We start from the raw sequence: 17,010 nt of genomic DNA, 5'->3' as shown, positions 1-17,010 counted from the left end.
TAAATTATGACCAAATAATGAAATTCTCATTCTTGTAGGAGGCAGTGCTCAGAATAAACATATTCTGAAACCTTCATGTATTTTTTACTTTATTTCCCTTTTGAAACCTTAAAAATAAAGAATCATTTTGTTCTTTTTATCACAGATGATCACACTATTTCAGTTTAGTTATTTGAACTGTATTGTCTGGCTTAGTGTATTCACAAAGATTGGTTTCAAGCTAAGAAATTCCAGGTTAATTCAATAGCCTCTACTGTACATAAGCTATTAACAAAAGAATGATATCCAAATTTGTAAAAGCATGGGAAAAATGAAAAGCATTTCTCAAAGATTTTTCTTAAAATTAGGCTTAGCTATATAATGAGGTTTTGTATTCTCTCTCCATAATTCTTGATTGGCCATTTCTATTTGAAAAAAACAACACTCGGGCACTTTTCAAAGTGACACTTTCAAGTCTTTTAATTCCCTGGCTATTCGAAGATTTTCTTTCCTTGAACTTCAGAGCAAACTCTTGCATTATTTCTGATGCTCCGAGCAACCGCTTCGCTCATCCCTTCTTAGCACCTACTTAGCCCAAACACTCGATGTGTTTCCCTCGCCTTCACAACTTGAACAGCCGGGTACGTGTGCAGAGAAGCTCTGGAGCCCCTGCCAGGCTCGTTCCTCGCCCTGTTTTCTCCCACTACCTTCAGTGCCATCCTTTCCTCGCACTCTCCCTGCTTCCAGATGCCCCCCACCATCCATCGCACCACAGGGGAATCCAACAGCAGCTGCCCTCACACCATCACTGCCCAGGGCACAAGGGGCACCAAGGCCTGCTCGGGGAGGTGGTGGAGTCTGCATTCCTGGAGGTGTTTGAGGACAAACTGGACGTGGCACTCAGCGCTATGGTCCGGTTAACACGGTGGTGCTCGGTCACGGGTCGGACTGGATGACCTCAGGAGTTTATCCCAATTTAATGGATTCTGTGATCGGTGTAGTCTCATTTGTACTCTATTATTTCTACCCAGGAATCACAGGCCTGGCCCTTTCATGACTTTAAGCAGCCCTCCAGCCCAGCGTCCCCTCCAGAGGTACAGGGGCGCCGTCAACTCGCCGCCACGCAGGTGGCGGACGAGAGGGCTTCTTCACCCTCTACCTCCGACCTTCAGCGCTTCGCCCTCCACTCTTTTTCCCATGTCTAAGGGGAATTGCTCAGGACCTCCTTGAAACCCAGGACGGACCGAACCGGGCGGTCCCGCTCCCCTCAGACCCCCCACCCGCTGCCCGGCCCCCGCCGCCGTCATTGGCCCCCGCCGCGGCTGCGCTGGGCGCGCGGCCTCCCCTCCCGTCCCCTCCCGCCGCGCGGCGCAGGCGCGGCTGCGCGCGGGCGAGCGTTGGCCCCGCCCCGCCCCTCGCGGCCCCGCGCGAGCCGCGGCCGTTGTTGTCAGTCGCGGCTCGGAGGCGCAGCGGGAGCGGCTGCAGCGCCGGGTCCCGTCCGAGCGCAGCGCGGGCGAGGGGCGCCACCCGCCGCAGCCCCGCCGACCTTCTCCGCTGGGCTCTTGGACCCTCTCCATCTCCTCCTCTGTCCCTCCTTCCCTCCCCGCGGAGCTCCCCGTCCCCGCCGCCGCTCCCGAGGGCAGTCGCAGCGGGCGCTGCCCATGCAGGGGGCGGCGCGGGGCGCGGCGCCCCGAGGAGACGCTGCCGCCGCTGCGGGCAGTAAGTTGCCGGCGGGGTTGGGCCGCGTTCGGCTCGGGCTGGGCCGGTGGGGTGTGGTGGGTTCCTTCCTCCCCCTCCCGGAGCCGGCCGAGCCCAATGGCGGCCTCGGCCCAGGAGGAGGAGGAGGAGGCGGTGAGGGGACGTTTCCCGGCCGCCACCGAAGGTCGGTGTGTCGGGGCTGGAGGGGAGGGCTCGCGGAAGGGAGGGGTGAAGCGGTTGTTTCTGCGGGCACGGCGCACTCCCGGGATGCGGGTGTTCATGCGGGATCGGCGGGTCTCGGAATGCGGGTGTTCCTGCGGGGACGACAGCTCCCCGGACGCGGCTGTTCCTGCGGGCACAGCGGGCTCCCGGGATGCAGGTGCTCCTGCAGGGACGGCGGGCTGCCGGGAGCCTGCCGTGCCCCCGGCGCGGCGGAGTGTCCGTGCGGCACGGCCCCGTGTGCCCGCGGTGACACCCGGCCCCGCGCGTGTGACCGCCGTGACACCGGTCCCTCCGCCACTCCCCCGCTGCTGCTGCTGCCCGCGCCGGCTCCGCCGCGTGTGCTCTGTTGCCGGGAAGGGGAAAATAAAACAAACAAGCGAGGCGAGAGCCTCGGGTCCGGCCGCGGGTGCGTTTTAGGGGAATGACGGTGCATCTCGCCCCTCGGAATCCAGTGCGTAGCCAACAGGTTTGCCTCGGTCTCCTTGTGCCCAGGGCTGGAGCGTGCCCCTCCTGACAGAGGCTGGAAGTATCCCTCGTTCTTTGTCAGTACGTGCCGTGCTGCTGTCAGCACACTTACTTACTTACTACGTTGAATTCGCTGCCTAGAGATTAGTATAGCAATTGGTAGAATAATTAGCAAGGTCCTACGTAGGGGTCTTTGTGCTTATTGTCAGGTGAGTTTTGGCACCCAGGTGCTTAAATTAGTGGAAGATGAGTTAGATGAGTTTTAAAAATAGTTGATGTGCAGTCGTGGTAATAGTTGAAGGGCAGATACATGTGGTTGGTTTTATTTGTTTTGTTTTGGTTTTTTTTTTTTTTTAGTAGGGTTTTACTCAGTAGACTGAGTAAAGTGTTGGAAATCATCCACTAGGGCAAAACCCCCTGTATTGGCCAGAGGATGGTTGGTGACAGAAGTGACCTATTTTCAGATTGGATATTTTTATTGGTAGGAGATGCTAGTATACCTGTGAAGGAGAAACCTTTATGTGGGATACGTGCTTTGGGTTTCTGCTTATTCATAGATAGTTTCTTATTGATCATCTCACTTCCAAGAGCTTGTTATGAGCAGATGAGGGCAAAGCAGTCATTTCTTTGGTGGTACCATTACAGTATTACAGTTCCTGGAGCAGCTGAAGCGTATTGTATGATTTTCAGGCATCTAGCTGAATGAAGTGCATGCAAATATGCTTACGCCTGCCCTCTGTAGTGCAGTTGCTACTTAGTCATATCTGCTGCTTTTTTGGAGTTGTTTATTATGGATATATTTGGATCTTCAGGCTCTGGGGAAGGACCAGTTTAACGAATCTCTGCGAAGTGAAATCTCTCTAGAAGTGTTTACTAGCAAATGTTTATTGTGTTGCAGTTAAGCATTTTTTTCAAGGCATGCACCATTAGGAACTGAGTTAAGGAATTCTGGGACTTTTTTGGCAGATATATCACAGAAAGTGGGAAATTGGCTCGTGGGTGTTTTTGTACTATTGCTGATCCTTCAAAGGAATCTGAAACAAATAAGAACTAACAATCATTGCCAAACAGTGCAATCAAATTTTACCTTGTGAAACATGTCAAAATGTTTACTTAGACTAATGTCTGCCCCTTTGACTTCTAGTGCATACAACATCCAGATTAGAGGACTTAATAATAAAAACTAAGGAGGAGAAAGTCCAGTCTTGTCTCTTAATTTTCCTGAATAGCCTAAATGACCAAAAAAGGGGTAGAATGATGACATGTTTTTTTCAAGTGATAGGAAAGGGAAGCTAACCTGACTGCTGGAGCTTTGCCTGGTAGGCAAGGTAGCATCTAAGACAGCACATTCATCTGGCTCTTTTAAGAGCATCTTTATGATCCACGCTTGAGCCTTTCATGAAAAACAGGGAAAAGGGAGAATTGCATCTTTAATGTACTTACTGTGTTATGGTTTTTGTTGTCATTTTACCCAACTGAGAAGCAAGAAAGTACAGTTTGAGTGCGGGACACCCTACAGGTTACTGCTGTTCCTTGAATCATTGTGCTATGAGAACTGATACTGCCATGTGGTGTGGGTGGTTGCACTGTAATAAATAGTCTGCTTTCTGATTATTTTAAAGAAATAGCATGTTAAGGGTGTGCATGCTAATATGCTACAGCAGATACTCTTCCACTTGCAGTAGTCATCTTGTGCACTGTTCTGACCAGCCTGGTCTCTTCTAACTGCCTTTGAATCATACTTGAATAATTCTTTTGCAGTCTACACCTTCAGTGTATCATTGTCCCTTTTATCCCACTGGCAACTGTAATGCCAAAGTAGCACCTTTGTCTTGCTTGGCCTGCCTTGCTTTCAAGGGCACCGTATCCTAGTGCAGCTACGTTTTTTCCTCACAATGTGTCTCTTGTGAAATAATGTATTTCCTTTTCTGGATTCTCAAAATTTCACTGAAATGCTGTAGCTGTGAAACTTATTGGTGAACTTCTGCCCATTCCTACTTGATTATGTTTATGATTGTGTCTTACCAATGAAACGTGGTTCAGATCAGGGATATAGAGCTGAGCTGCAGTTTATGATGAATATAGTAATATTAAATTCTATAAGCTCTTAACTTTAGTAGCCTCTGAGGTTCTGCCCATCTTCTGTGTCACGTTATTTTCAAGCACTTAACTGAAATGCTACAGCTGCTATAATAATGTAAAGTACCTGTTGTTTTAATACACATAACAGTATTATGTAAGAGCTTAAGAGGATTTGGAAAAAACGTATATTCCCTCACAACTCTAGGATAACTCACCCTGGCGGAGTTCTAGTACACATAAGTTGATTGAGTCACCAATGTTAAGAACTTAATGAGAAATAATTATACTTGCAAAGTATAAAACAGTGCATGTTCACTTTCTGAAAAGCTGAATCCCTCTGTTACAGTGATCTTCTACAACTGTGCTGGGACACAAATGTTACACTGTATTTGACAGCCTGTTTTCTTTTCTTTCTTTATGTATCATTGTGGGTTTTTCTGCAGCAGAAAGTTGCAGAAAAACGAGTTACTGACTACTGTCTAGTTACTGACTGGACTTTACTTGAGAAATGATGGCCTAGGCTTTATTATAATCTTAGTTCATGTTAAAGCGTGGCAAATTTCAGGTCTGGCTGTTCCTGACTAATTTGGGATGCTATAAATGAGAATAAGGTATTGAAACTGAATACTGTTGGTTGGAGTCAATATATTTATCAAGATTTAAGCAGTTTGTATCCTAGATGGAAAATACCAGTCTCATAGTGGCAACTTAAGTCAATTCAGTACTTGAATTTTGTGTTATGAGATTTATTGCTACTCAAACAAAACTATATGATATTTGACCTTGAAGATATTAAGAAATTTAATAGCAATTATTATTGTTTGTAATAGGTACTAAGGGTATGCACACATATTTGCATTTTAACACTTGTGTTTGAGATGGCGTGTGATGCTTTCACCTCCCTTGATATGGGAAGAAAATCATGTTTGTGGTTCTGAATTTACACAACAAAGATGTAGGTGTTAAAACAGGGCTAACATTGAAATGTTATGCTACGCTGAAGTGTTCACTGATTAATGGCAGAATGTTTAGAGCTCCTCTTAATGGTCTTAGCTGCACTGCCTGGCATGACAAAATTATGTGGTAATGTTAATAAATAGACATTGGAAAAAGGTGAAACAATTCTGAGAGTTCATGAACATGGAGTAGATGAAGCAGCTTCTCTAAAGGAGTTTAGTTTGGTGGAGAAATTGAGTTATCTGCTTTCTGCAAAGTTTCTGCACTAAGTTTCTTAGATATAAAGATTTAGCGTGCTGTCTAAAAGATAGTGATACTATCACGAATCACCTGATATGCAAAATATTTCTTGATCAGTTCATGTTCCTAGCTATTTTGGGGGAAGAAAAAAGAAGAAAAAAAAGAAAATATGATGGGATTTAGAATATTAAAAATCTTCAAAAATCTACTTGGATACTGTTTATCAAGCTTGGAAAAGTATAATTTTGGGCTAGGGAGTCCAACTACCATGAGTTATCTCTGTTGCTTATACAATTGTTGACAGAAATACCAGATCAGGATTGCTTAAATGTACAAATGTCAGTAACTAAGATATCCATGCAAATTTTCTGTAGTTGATGAAAATTTTTTCTGTTAGTGGGAACTGCAAAACATGAGATTATCAGCTGAAATTAATTTTTCTATATGTTATGACATCACAGGGTCTGAAGAAAGTTTTATAACTGATTTACAGATACAGAAATAAAGTACTAGCAGATATCACAAAACTTGAAATAAGTACTTTTAAAAGACGTTATCACACACTACTGTGCAGAAGATAATTTATGAGATGTGGCTATTCAGGAAGATCTGGTATTTTTCTATACAGTAATACTTCAGGAGCAGCTTCAGAGCTTAAGTGCTGTATTGCTGAAGCCTCTGGTATGTAAACAGGGTAATGTCTCTCTTGCTTTTTTTCTTTAAAAATGAAAGGCCTCAGGCTGGCCTTTGAGAGAAGGCATAAGAGGAAAACAGATACAACATGAGATTGCTTTTGGAGCTGTGGCTTGTGTGAGGACTTCAAATGGTGTAAAGCTATTGCTGAGTTCTTAAATCTATAGGGCAACTTGTATTTGTCTTGTGTAATGCCTTCTCTTAGAAATGGAAAGTACCTTATGAACTGCAGCGAATTATCAGCAAGGTTGTGAAAGTACTTTGAGCTTTTAACATATTTCACAATTGGAACCAGTGCCAGTAACTACCACTGATGGGTTTGTCAGTGGCTCATAATTCCATCAGTCCTAGTGCCTCTGTCCTCTTAATAACTTTGGGTCTAGTGTAAAATCATCATCTCGCTGTTACTGCTACTGTCTTACTATTGCTTTGGAGTCTGTACATCAGTGTAGCCTCTGTTTTTTCTCATTCACCTGCTTGGAAAGAAAAAGGAAATAGACATTCTTGACTTTTAAAGGGAGGCCTTGAAGGACAAATTCAGATCCAGTGGCTTCTCTAAGTTGTCTGTATGGAGGGTGGTTCTCACACAGATACCAACTTTTAGGTGGAGTTTCTACACGCAGTTCTCAAATTTTAGTTTGTTTTTTGCTAGTGTTCTGAAGATCACTTACCACAGCTTAACTGTATGAAAGAGTTATGTCTGTGCTTGATGTTACTGCACTAGTCCTCAAGAAGAGAGATGGTAGACAGCAATCTGTAGATCTGAAAGTTTGGGAATTCCTTATCTAAGAAATAAATGTGTTCTTTAATTGATGATATCCAGAATCCTGCATCGTATCTTTTACATTTTCTTTTTCTCATGCATTGGATCTACCTCAAAGTGTCTTGCTCTTAGGAGTCAGGTCATTCAGGCTGTCATTATTTTTTGTTCCAAAATGCTGTTAGTAACTTTTTTCTTCTCAAATCTATAATTTGCCCTTCCCTACCTCCAACATTTTGTTGGTCCAGGAGCAATGTTTTACCAAGTTTATTGACCTGCCAAATATTTCTGCTGCTGGCTGTTTACTGAATAATGGACCTTAGAATTGAAGAATTCTTGTTGGCATTTTGCTTTTACTTCAATACTAAGAAGAGTTAAATCTAGACCTGAGTAGCTCCAGTGCCTGCAATACATTCTAAAATGATGAAACACATTTCATTAGAGATTTCCCAAATGTTTAGAATGGCAAAACTTCATCAGCAATTGGCACCTCTTGTATCTTTTCAGAGCAAAATTCTACAGACTGTTTAAAACTAGGGAGTATAGTTAAGTTTTGCAGGTTAATTCTTCTTTTTATGTTTGTAACACAGCATTGCTTGATAACTCTTCATCATGATCTTCATCATTTTAGAGGTAGTCAGTGCTGAATAGTAGAGAGGTTTCCTGATGTATGTTGACATTTCAGTAACACAGTATGGGCTGGATATGGACACTGATGCCTAACAGGAAAATGAAAGAAGTGCATCTACACCTTGAAAAAAACTCTCCTGTAGTGTTTTATCATGGAACTCACTGGGACCAGGAGAGTTTATAGGGTTTGTCATCAGTGAAAGGGAAGATAAGTGTGTATGGTGTGGTGCAGTCACATAAAGTGTAAAATAAAGCTTTAGAGGCCATTGCATGTATAACGGCTGAGTTGTAACACTGCTGCCTCTGTGAATTGTCTTCCTCTGCCCCCCAAAAATGCTGCATGTACAAAATGTTTGGCTGTAGGGCGAGTGTAGATTGCCATGGTTTCTTTGGGTACATTTGAGTGGTAGTTGTGAAGGCCATAGGAAGGTGGAGGAAGAAGGGCTTTGCTGGGTCATGACACTTGTATGCAAACAGAAGGAGAATACACTTTCCTGGGATACTGGCTCCCATACTGAGTCTTGAATATTCAAGAAATACTGGGTACTAGGAGCTTAAGAAGTTTGAAATCCGCTGGAGGAGTTGCATAATGATAAGTTTTCAGGCCATGTGATATGCATTGAGTGTGTGTGTTTTTCACATGTCACTCTTGCAATGCCTTTTGTGCATTGGTGCTCCCTTATACCAAAAGAAAGGTGATAAAAAGTCCTCTGGGGGAAAGCAGGTTGACACATAAGTGAAGGTGTAACAGTGCAAATAGTGGGTCATATAGCAACAAGACAGACTGTTTTTAAAGGCTCATAGATTACCCTGTAAAGATACCTTACATTGGATGGCAGGTAAAAATTGGGAGGAAATATTGGAAAAAATTGTATTTGCAGTTTATTTTACTGAGTTAATATGTTCTTCAGTTTGCTCTCAGATTCCGATGATTTGTACAATTTGTGAAAAAAATGCTTCTGAATCTCCATATTCTGTGTATGTCAGATTTTGTATTTAGTGTTTCTAGGAACACAATCAGCATAAGTCTTACCATCAACATACAATTATGTAGTAAATAAATAATTGGTATAGATGCTGTTACTTATCTGAGACATAAGAGAGCAAAAGGAGAAGCAGGGTAAAACTTTAATCTGTCTGGTGGATGTGTATAATGTGTGCATCCACTGAACTATTCATTCTAAACTCCTGTTACAGAAAATGAAAGCATGTGCTTTTACAAAATGATTCATCTGATCTCTTAGGCTATCTGCTTTAGGGTGCAATTTGTTTTATCACAGACTCTTATCTGTGTTGACTGAATCTCCATTTATTGTGAAGGGAGACAGGAATGGTTAGCTGTCTGTGGACAGACAAGTCCCAGTGAAGATTACTTCAGCTTTTATGTCTGTTGGACTGATGATGCAGGGAAGTCTTTGCATTGATAGTTTTTCAACATTTTGTTTAAATGGGATCGTGAAGCTTCATTTTCTAAAGTAAGCTAATACACACATTAGGGTAAGATGAACTAGGCTGGTCTTACACGCAGTGTGTAATCTAATAAACTTTTTGAATAGGGTGAATTGCTTAAAGAAAAACTAGTGTCTCTAAAACATGCTTCTTTTTCTAAACAGATCTTTTCATCCATCTTTTAAAGATGGTTGAATCACAATGCTGTTGCTAAGATTTTTAATAGGATGCATGTGATGTTACAAAACAGTTCCTGCAGATCTCCATTAGGGGCTGTGTGCAGTGTTTTGTGGGATAGGTATATGAGCTTCTGTGGAAAGAAGGATCTGTTCTGAATTTATTTACTGGTAAATGTCTACATTGCATAAAATGAGTATTGGGGGTGTAGCTGAGTTCTGGTATAATTAGGGAAAAATGCATTTTTAGAACCATAATTAGCCACATGGATTAAGTGCTGCTAATGGTTAGTTAACTCACCAACTAGAAAAACTGAACTCTAATGCTGAAAAATGAACTTATCGGAGGTTTAACATAATGTGAATGAAAAGACAGGTAAATATTTTCTGTGATATAACTGTCTCTAAAATGCTTTTTTGAAGGCTGTCATTTGGCTTGCTGTTAACATGTGGCTGGTGGAAATTTTGCTTGTTGTCTGCTTTAGTCTGTAGTTTCCTCACTTGGGAAAATGTTCAAGAGATCACATTGTAAACTGGATCACCAAAATGATCTATCATTAAAAGTAATCCTGTTTTGGAGGGCCATGGCAAAACTAGAGGCTTGTGTGGTTTCATCTGTAGTCAGCCCCAGAAGTTTTACTGTTGTAACTAAGGAGACAACAACAAAGGGGCTCAAAGAGGCTCCAGCTTGAAATAGTGGATCCTTAAGTACTGTCAAAATTCTACTTTCTTAGTCTTAAGAGAAACTGGGAAAAAGAAACTGCTTTGAAGTGTATTGGTATGGCAACTGTGCTCCTTTAGATAGCATATTTAAATTGTAACCAAGGCTTGTATCTATATACACCATGACATTTTTGCATCCACTTCCTACTACTGAACAATTCTAATCTTTTGTACTTTCCAACCATGTGTTGCATCTGAGATCTCTGTATTTAGCAGTGGGAGCTTCATCTATGCAGATTTATTTTAAACCCACAGAGTTAAGGGTTAGTTGGTCTGTTATTGTGGAGACTTTAGGTTAAACTGTTAATGAATTTGCATTAATTTCGTTACAGCTAATGGGGCTGCAACATTAGTAAACATAGTTTATCTTCCGTGTCTGTAAGCTCTTATCCTATTGATCACTCTCTGATATGTTTCTCCATTCCTTAAACATAACTGGGTTTTGCTGGAATTTTGTTGACAGGTTGATTTTTATGTGTATTCTGTGATTTAACTTTAAATCACTTGTTGAGCTTGTACAATTATGGTTGAGAATGTGCCAAGTGAACAAAGTAATGAACATAAATCTTTCCTTACTGCTGAGTGTTGCAGTTGAATTCAGACAAGCTGTCTTTAATTTGTGTGCTCCAGTTTTCCTTTAATTTCTTTAATCTAGAAGCAGTTAGGAGTCAGATTAGGATGCTGTGGAGACAGCAGTACTATAAAGCATGTTTGTGTGGGGGGTTTTGTTATTGTTGTTGGGTTTTTTTAAATGCTGGCAATCTCTTTAGGAGTGAGACTCAGGAGCTGCATGACCATATGGGGCACAGCTGATTAATATATCCCCTTCTGCTTCATACAGGCTAAGATTAGGTGGTTTATGTATGTACATGGACTGTTTTTTCATTAGTGTTTATTTTGGGGTTAGGTCAGTATGATGGAACATTACACAACTATGAAGTAAAGTATTGCTTGAAAGCATTGTTAGTGTGCAGTAGTAGTGAAAGAACCCTCAAAATGGCCTAAGAAAGTAGAATAGAACAAACCAGAAAATGAGTAGAGATAGGTGAGAGCAATGCTAAAGCCTGTGGAATAACCTCTGCAAAAGGATATATAGACTAGGATTAGAACAAAATTGAGTTGAAGCTAGGAGGGGAGGAAACTAATTCTGAGTTGCTTGAGGCAAGGTAAATGGAGTATGATGGTTCTTGTTTTGGAACAGATGGTGAATGAGAAGATGCACAAATTATCAAGAGATTAAAAACAAACAAGAGGAAGTGGTTCTTCTCACAGCACATAGTTAAGTTATTCAGCTCTGCTGCAGTATGTTCTTGATGCTAAAAATTCACATGCTTTAATAAAGCACCTGCCCAGTTTCACAGGGAAGGGTGGGGTAGAATCCGTCAAGTGCTATTAAACACAAACCCACTGCTCTCAGATGTAAAGAAGTTTTTGAGTCTCTGAAAGATAAGGAGAGTTTTATTGTTTATTGTTGTATTTGCCATTGTATTATGTTGTTCCCTATGCATTCTGCAATAGTTTCTACCAGGTAGGAGAGTGGGCATTTAGTTTAATGTAGCTTGCTTTAATTCAGTTTTGTGCTTTTTTGAATAAGGACGGGATGTTGTTACATGGGAATGGTAGGGGAAGCTCTGTAAGATGAGCAGTTTGTGAAGTGTTGGGAAGCAGATATGCCAAACATCTTCTAGTGGAGTGGTTTTTGAAAGAGCATGTGAAGCATAGTGCTTAGTAGCAGAATAAAAGGGTGCATACAGCAACACAAAACCCAGTGAAGTTTGTTAAAGCTTGATGACTATCTTTAAAGAAACACAAAACCCCAAACCTCAATGTTTATATTGTTTGTTATTGTATTAATGCTTGTTATGCTTAACCCTGTTCCTTGTCTAGGTTATGACGTTTTGGAAGTTAATTGATTTCATTCAAATTTTACAGGCGTGGAGGTCTCAAACTGAATTCTATGGGTTTTGTGGAAGCAGACAGCTGGATAGCGAAGAGGTTATACCATGGCTTCAGCTGAGAGAAGCAGTAAGGTGAGCTTGTTAAACATCACAGAATCCTCAGAGGACCCCCAACCTTGTAATTGAATTCATATGAAACCAGGTTCATTAGTTTCACTGTCTGTGAAATAACTTGTTTAGCAGGGAGTGTTTTTAATCTAATGCTTACATTTTAACTTGAGAATAACTAATGTAAGGGGCTGTTTGGTTGCCAGCTTCCTTTTCAAAGTTTTTCTTTTTGAAGTTCAGTTTTGAAACTGAAAATATATTCTAAAGAGCTGTTTTTTCTGTATTTTAGAGTTGGGAATGAGCCATCTAATTTTCATATTTCTAACCGCTTTGTACTCAAAGTTGGAGAAATGGTTAGCTTTTTGATAGCTACAGTTGTTTTTTTTAAACCTCAATCTAAGTTAACAATACAGGAAAAAATTCTGGTAGGTTTTGTATGTGGAAAAACAAAAAAAGACAGTGGGACATAAGACCAGTTTTGAATATTAATATTTTATAAGTTGAGTCTTGTTTGCTTAAATGCCAAATACCTGGTAAGCAGGAATTCACTACGCAACTCTTCTTCCCCTTCTCCTCACTCATTCCTAGGCCTGATGAACATAGGCAGCCTATCTCCAAACTTCTTATCACCAGTTTGTGTAACTTCAGTCAAAATATTTAACAACAAATTTTATTTACCACTGAGTGCATCCAACCCAAATGTTTCATTTCAGCCTTCAAAGCTTTGTTCACTTGCTGTAATTACAGTATTGATTGATAATGCTTCAGCTAATTAGAGTAACAAAATTAAGTATTGTATGTCACTCTGAGCTTTACTAAACAGAAAGTTGTTAAAAAGGGGGAGGTAAAAGTCCCAAGTCATGCCATCAGAACTTTGTATTAAAGCTGTTTCATGTGCAATATGAAGGGATGTGCCAAAAAAGGGATGTGTTAAGTATGTTCATCTTGATGATATTCTGTGCTGCCCAGCTGTTTTATAGTGTATCTGGAAAAATTACAGATTTCAGCTTTGCCAATTTTAACAGTCTTTATAACACCGATTTCAAGTGCTGCTTGAAAGGTTTCTGACTCAATGAAGGCCACTGAATTTGTTATAAATTTTCATTATTGAAGTGTTAAAACTCTCTTTCTTCAAGCATACTGATAATGTGATGTCAGAAATCTGCAAGTTAGCACAGCCTGCCTTACTAAATCCTTAGCAAAAATTTCTGAAGATTATTTCATAAATAATTGTAGTAATGTGCTAATGTAACCTGGGGTAATTACAGGATAATAATTTTTCCTTACTTTTATACAAGTATGTAATCCTCTCTCTTTGTTTTTAGGTATGCTTGGCAGTGATTATGGACTATTTATTTGCATCAGATACTCTTATATGAAAATACCACGTTTCCAAAGAGCTTAAATATTATTTCATCGTCTGAAACAGAATGGCAGGCTTCAAACGAGGATATGATGGAAAAATTGCAGGATTGTATGACTTGGATAAAACTTTGGGCAGAGGCCATTTTGCTGTGGTCAAACTTGCTCGGCATGTCTTTACAGGTGAAAAAGTAGCAGTAAAAGTCATTGACAAGACCAAACTGGACACTCTTGCCACTGGACATCTCTTTCAGGAAGTCAGGTGCATGAAATTAGTGCAGCATCCCAACATTGTGCGGCTGTACGAAGTGATTGACACCCAGACAAAGCTTTATCTCATCTTAGAGCTAGGGGATGGTGGAGATATGTTTGATTACATCATGAAACATGAGGAAGGTCTCAATGAGGATCTGGCAAAAAAATACTTTGCTCAAATAGTTCATGCTATATCCTACTGCCATAAACTGCATGTAGTTCACAGAGACTTAAAACCAGAGAATGTGGTTTTCTTTGAAAAACAAGGACTTGTGAAATTGACTGATTTTGGCTTCAGCAACAAATTTCAGCCTGGAAAGAAGCTCACCACAAGCTGTGGATCTCTTGCCTATTCTGCTCCTGAAATTTTACTTGGGGATGAATATGATGCACCAGCAGTGGGTATGTATGTCTGCTTTGAATTCAGCCAGTAATCTATAAACATAAATACCATGATCTTGTACTTCTGTGTTCTGTTTCAAGATAATGCCAAATATGGAAGGCAGCTAATTGGCAAGAAGTAATATAACCTCGATGAGCTGTGGATGAGGTCATGTTGGAGCAGCTCTGTTTAGAGGAGATACTTAAACATTCTCAAATATGCTTTAAAATTATTTTTGTATGAAATGGTGCAATTGTATAGATTGTAATTATTTTTAAAAAATTAATAATAATGTGGATGCAATGAGTATATTTGTAAATACTGTGTTAGAGAGAACCCATCATCTTTTCTGAAAAGTTGCCTGTTTTGAATTTATTTTTAACAAGACCCCACACTCCCTTGCACCCAGCCACGAGTGACTTTCTTTGCTCAATTTAGCCATGTAAGAATAGCATTGTGAGCCCAGGCTGCTTACATGTTCTGCTGCAAGGTGGTGGGAAGCCATGTGTACCAAGTACTAACTCAGCTATCAGAGGAGGAGACAGGCAGTTAGGTTAAAGAAAGCCTCAACTCCCTCTATCCCACCTCTGCCCTTTCATTGTCTGAGAAACAAAAGTAGTGGATGAGTTCCCAGTTGCTCCTGATTGTGTAAAAGGTAAAAGAAATAGTAATGTGTAAATGAGTCTTCACGTTTCTAGCTGCAAAGTGGAGTGTGCAGGGTGGACTGCTACATGTAATTCTCTTGCTGTCTCTCTTAGATCTACTGCTTATTGTAGTAGAAGTAATTTAGAGTCTTTTTAGAATAGCTGTAAACATTGATGGGGTCACTGAATATTGTCCTGTAGTCATAGAGATTGCTTAAATCTGTTAGTTGAGGTACAGCTCACTTCCCCAGCAGGTGTAGGCACATATAATTGCAAATGGTGCTTCAAGAATAGCCTTTGGTAGTTAACATGCCTCTTGTTTTTATCAGTATCTGATACTTTCATGGGTGTTATAGCACCCATTAGGACTCTGTACATGGCTGTGTGTCTTTTGTTGTGTTTTATAGTAGTGACTGTAGTGATGGTTTTAAATTAAGGCAGAGTTGTCCAGGTTTTTGCTAATTTACCTGAGGTGAACAATCAGCTAATTTTGTGTGCTGACAGGCACACAGTTGAACTACAATTCTTGCATTATTTTTAAACATAAATATTTTTAACTGTTAGGTAAAATATTTAGGTTCTTTGCATAAACATTTGAATAGCACTTTGTGGCTTCTGTCTTTGAATAGGTTTTGTACTCTGGGTTTTCCAGACTTGAAAGTACTTTCCCAAGTGTGCTATAATTAGGAATTTTGGATCTTCGTTATTTCTGGGTTTGCAAATTGATGGTACAGTGATACTTTACAAAATGATTTCTGTTTGGAGTCAGATGATTCAGATGAGTTGGTTCTGGTTTTATTAGTGGCAAACTAGAGCTAACTCCTGAGTTTTTCTGTGTTCTCTTATCTCCTTTTGAGAATTTCCTGAAGCATGAGTGTAACTGACAGCAGTGGCCTTCAAAACTAGATGGAAAAGTGCATTTGTTAATTATTCTGTACAATGCCTTATGTGAATTATTTCTTGAAAAATGGAATAGCAGTCAAATTTTGGAGGATGAGCACAAAATTAGGTTTTGATATTGATGCCCAGTTGAAGATGCTTGGGAAAAAGGAGGTGTGTGGAGATTCATGGGGGAAGGGGAATTAGGAGCATTATGACCAGATGGTCCAAACTGAATTATATAGATAACAAATCATGCTTTGGATCTCTTAATGATAAATGTAATAATGTTTGTTAGAGGACTTTGTAAACAATTAGGGAGGTAAACTTCTGAATAGTGCTAAAAGAAAATTTTTGAATGGATTCAGACAGGGGGAGATCTGGTTAATACGGTGCATATCACATTAATATGATTGATGTGAACAGTAGAAAAATTAGGAAAAAATTAAATTCTTTTAACTAGTGTCTAAGGATGCCAGTTATTTTCTATTTCTGAGAATATTTAAATATACCTCCATGGTTAGTTCTTGCCTACTTATTCCCCAGTATGCTGTCTCAGCTACTGGATACTTCAAACTTCTATCCCAGCTGAGCAATTGCAGTGCTTGTATCCTAACATTTTAGTGGCATATTTTTCATCACTTTGTAATGCACTATGAAATCTCTCTGAAGTACTGTCAGTTACCAGAGTAAAAATACCAAAATTTACTATTAAGATTCCAATAAGATGATGACCTTGAAGGGTCTGGATTATCCTTTTCTAACTATGGGTAAAAAGGTAAGATACACTATACAAATTTTCTAAATATGATTTATATATTTTAAATACAAAGGTTGGGGGGGGGAAATAGGGCCTTCTTTAAAGCCCTCTTTCCCCCAAAAGAAATCTTAAATGTAAGTTTAGGAAATCTATCACTAAAATTGTAATTATGTAACTGAGAAATGAGCTTGTGCAAACCTTTCTTAAACTTGAAAGATAAACTTTCATACTAGGATGAGATTGTACTTGTGGGCTAGGAGTATATAGAAATTCAAAAGTAGAAATTTTCAAGAAAGAAATTTCATCAGTTACATTGTGATGCCAGTAATGTGCAAGGTGTGTATATATAGCTTGAAATAGTGGTGGAGTGCTGTGAGCTCATTCAACTGTTGGCTGAATGGGGCTATTAATATTGCAATAATAGTGACTGACAATGGCAAAGATCCTTCCATCACTTAGGATGAAATTACATTACAGCTGAACCAATCTAAAAAGTTACTCCTTAGTAAAAAGGAGGTCATGCTTTCCCCAGTGCAGTGACATGGTCATGCCCCCTTGTGAGCATCTGACCACTTGAAATCCAACTCAGTTTACTAAAATGACATATTGAAATGGATTCCCCTGCTTACACTCTGTGCATATTAAAGT

The 17,010-nt window shown here is 40.3% G+C and overlaps 1 protein-coding gene across 1 annotated transcript in view; it reads left to right on the top strand.

Moving 5' to 3' along the window:
* The first annotated feature begins 1,376 nt into the window (after positions 1–1,376).
* Positions 1,377–17,010, top strand: part of SNRK (SNF related kinase) — a 39,908-nt gene continuing 24,274 nt past the window's right edge. Inside the window, exons 1-3 of the mRNA XM_071429447.1 lie at positions 1,377–1,698; positions 12,007–12,104; positions 13,406–14,099. Coding sequence (XP_071285548.1) covers positions 13,511–14,099 — 589 coding nt within the window. The 5' untranslated portion in view covers positions 1,377–1,698; positions 12,007–12,104; positions 13,406–13,510. The remainder of the gene's footprint in view (positions 1,699–12,006; positions 12,105–13,405; positions 14,100–17,010) is intronic.

Source organism: Agelaius tricolor, unplaced genomic scaffold (genome assembly GCF_023055355.1).
Source record: "Agelaius tricolor isolate 1412-34295 unplaced genomic scaffold, bAgeTri1.0.p SCAF_6, whole genome shotgun sequence".
NCBI lineage: Eukaryota > Metazoa > Chordata > Aves > Passeriformes > Icteridae > Agelaius > Agelaius tricolor.
Note: the sequence above shows the minus strand (reverse complement) of the source record. Positions and strands in the feature narration are given on the sequence as shown.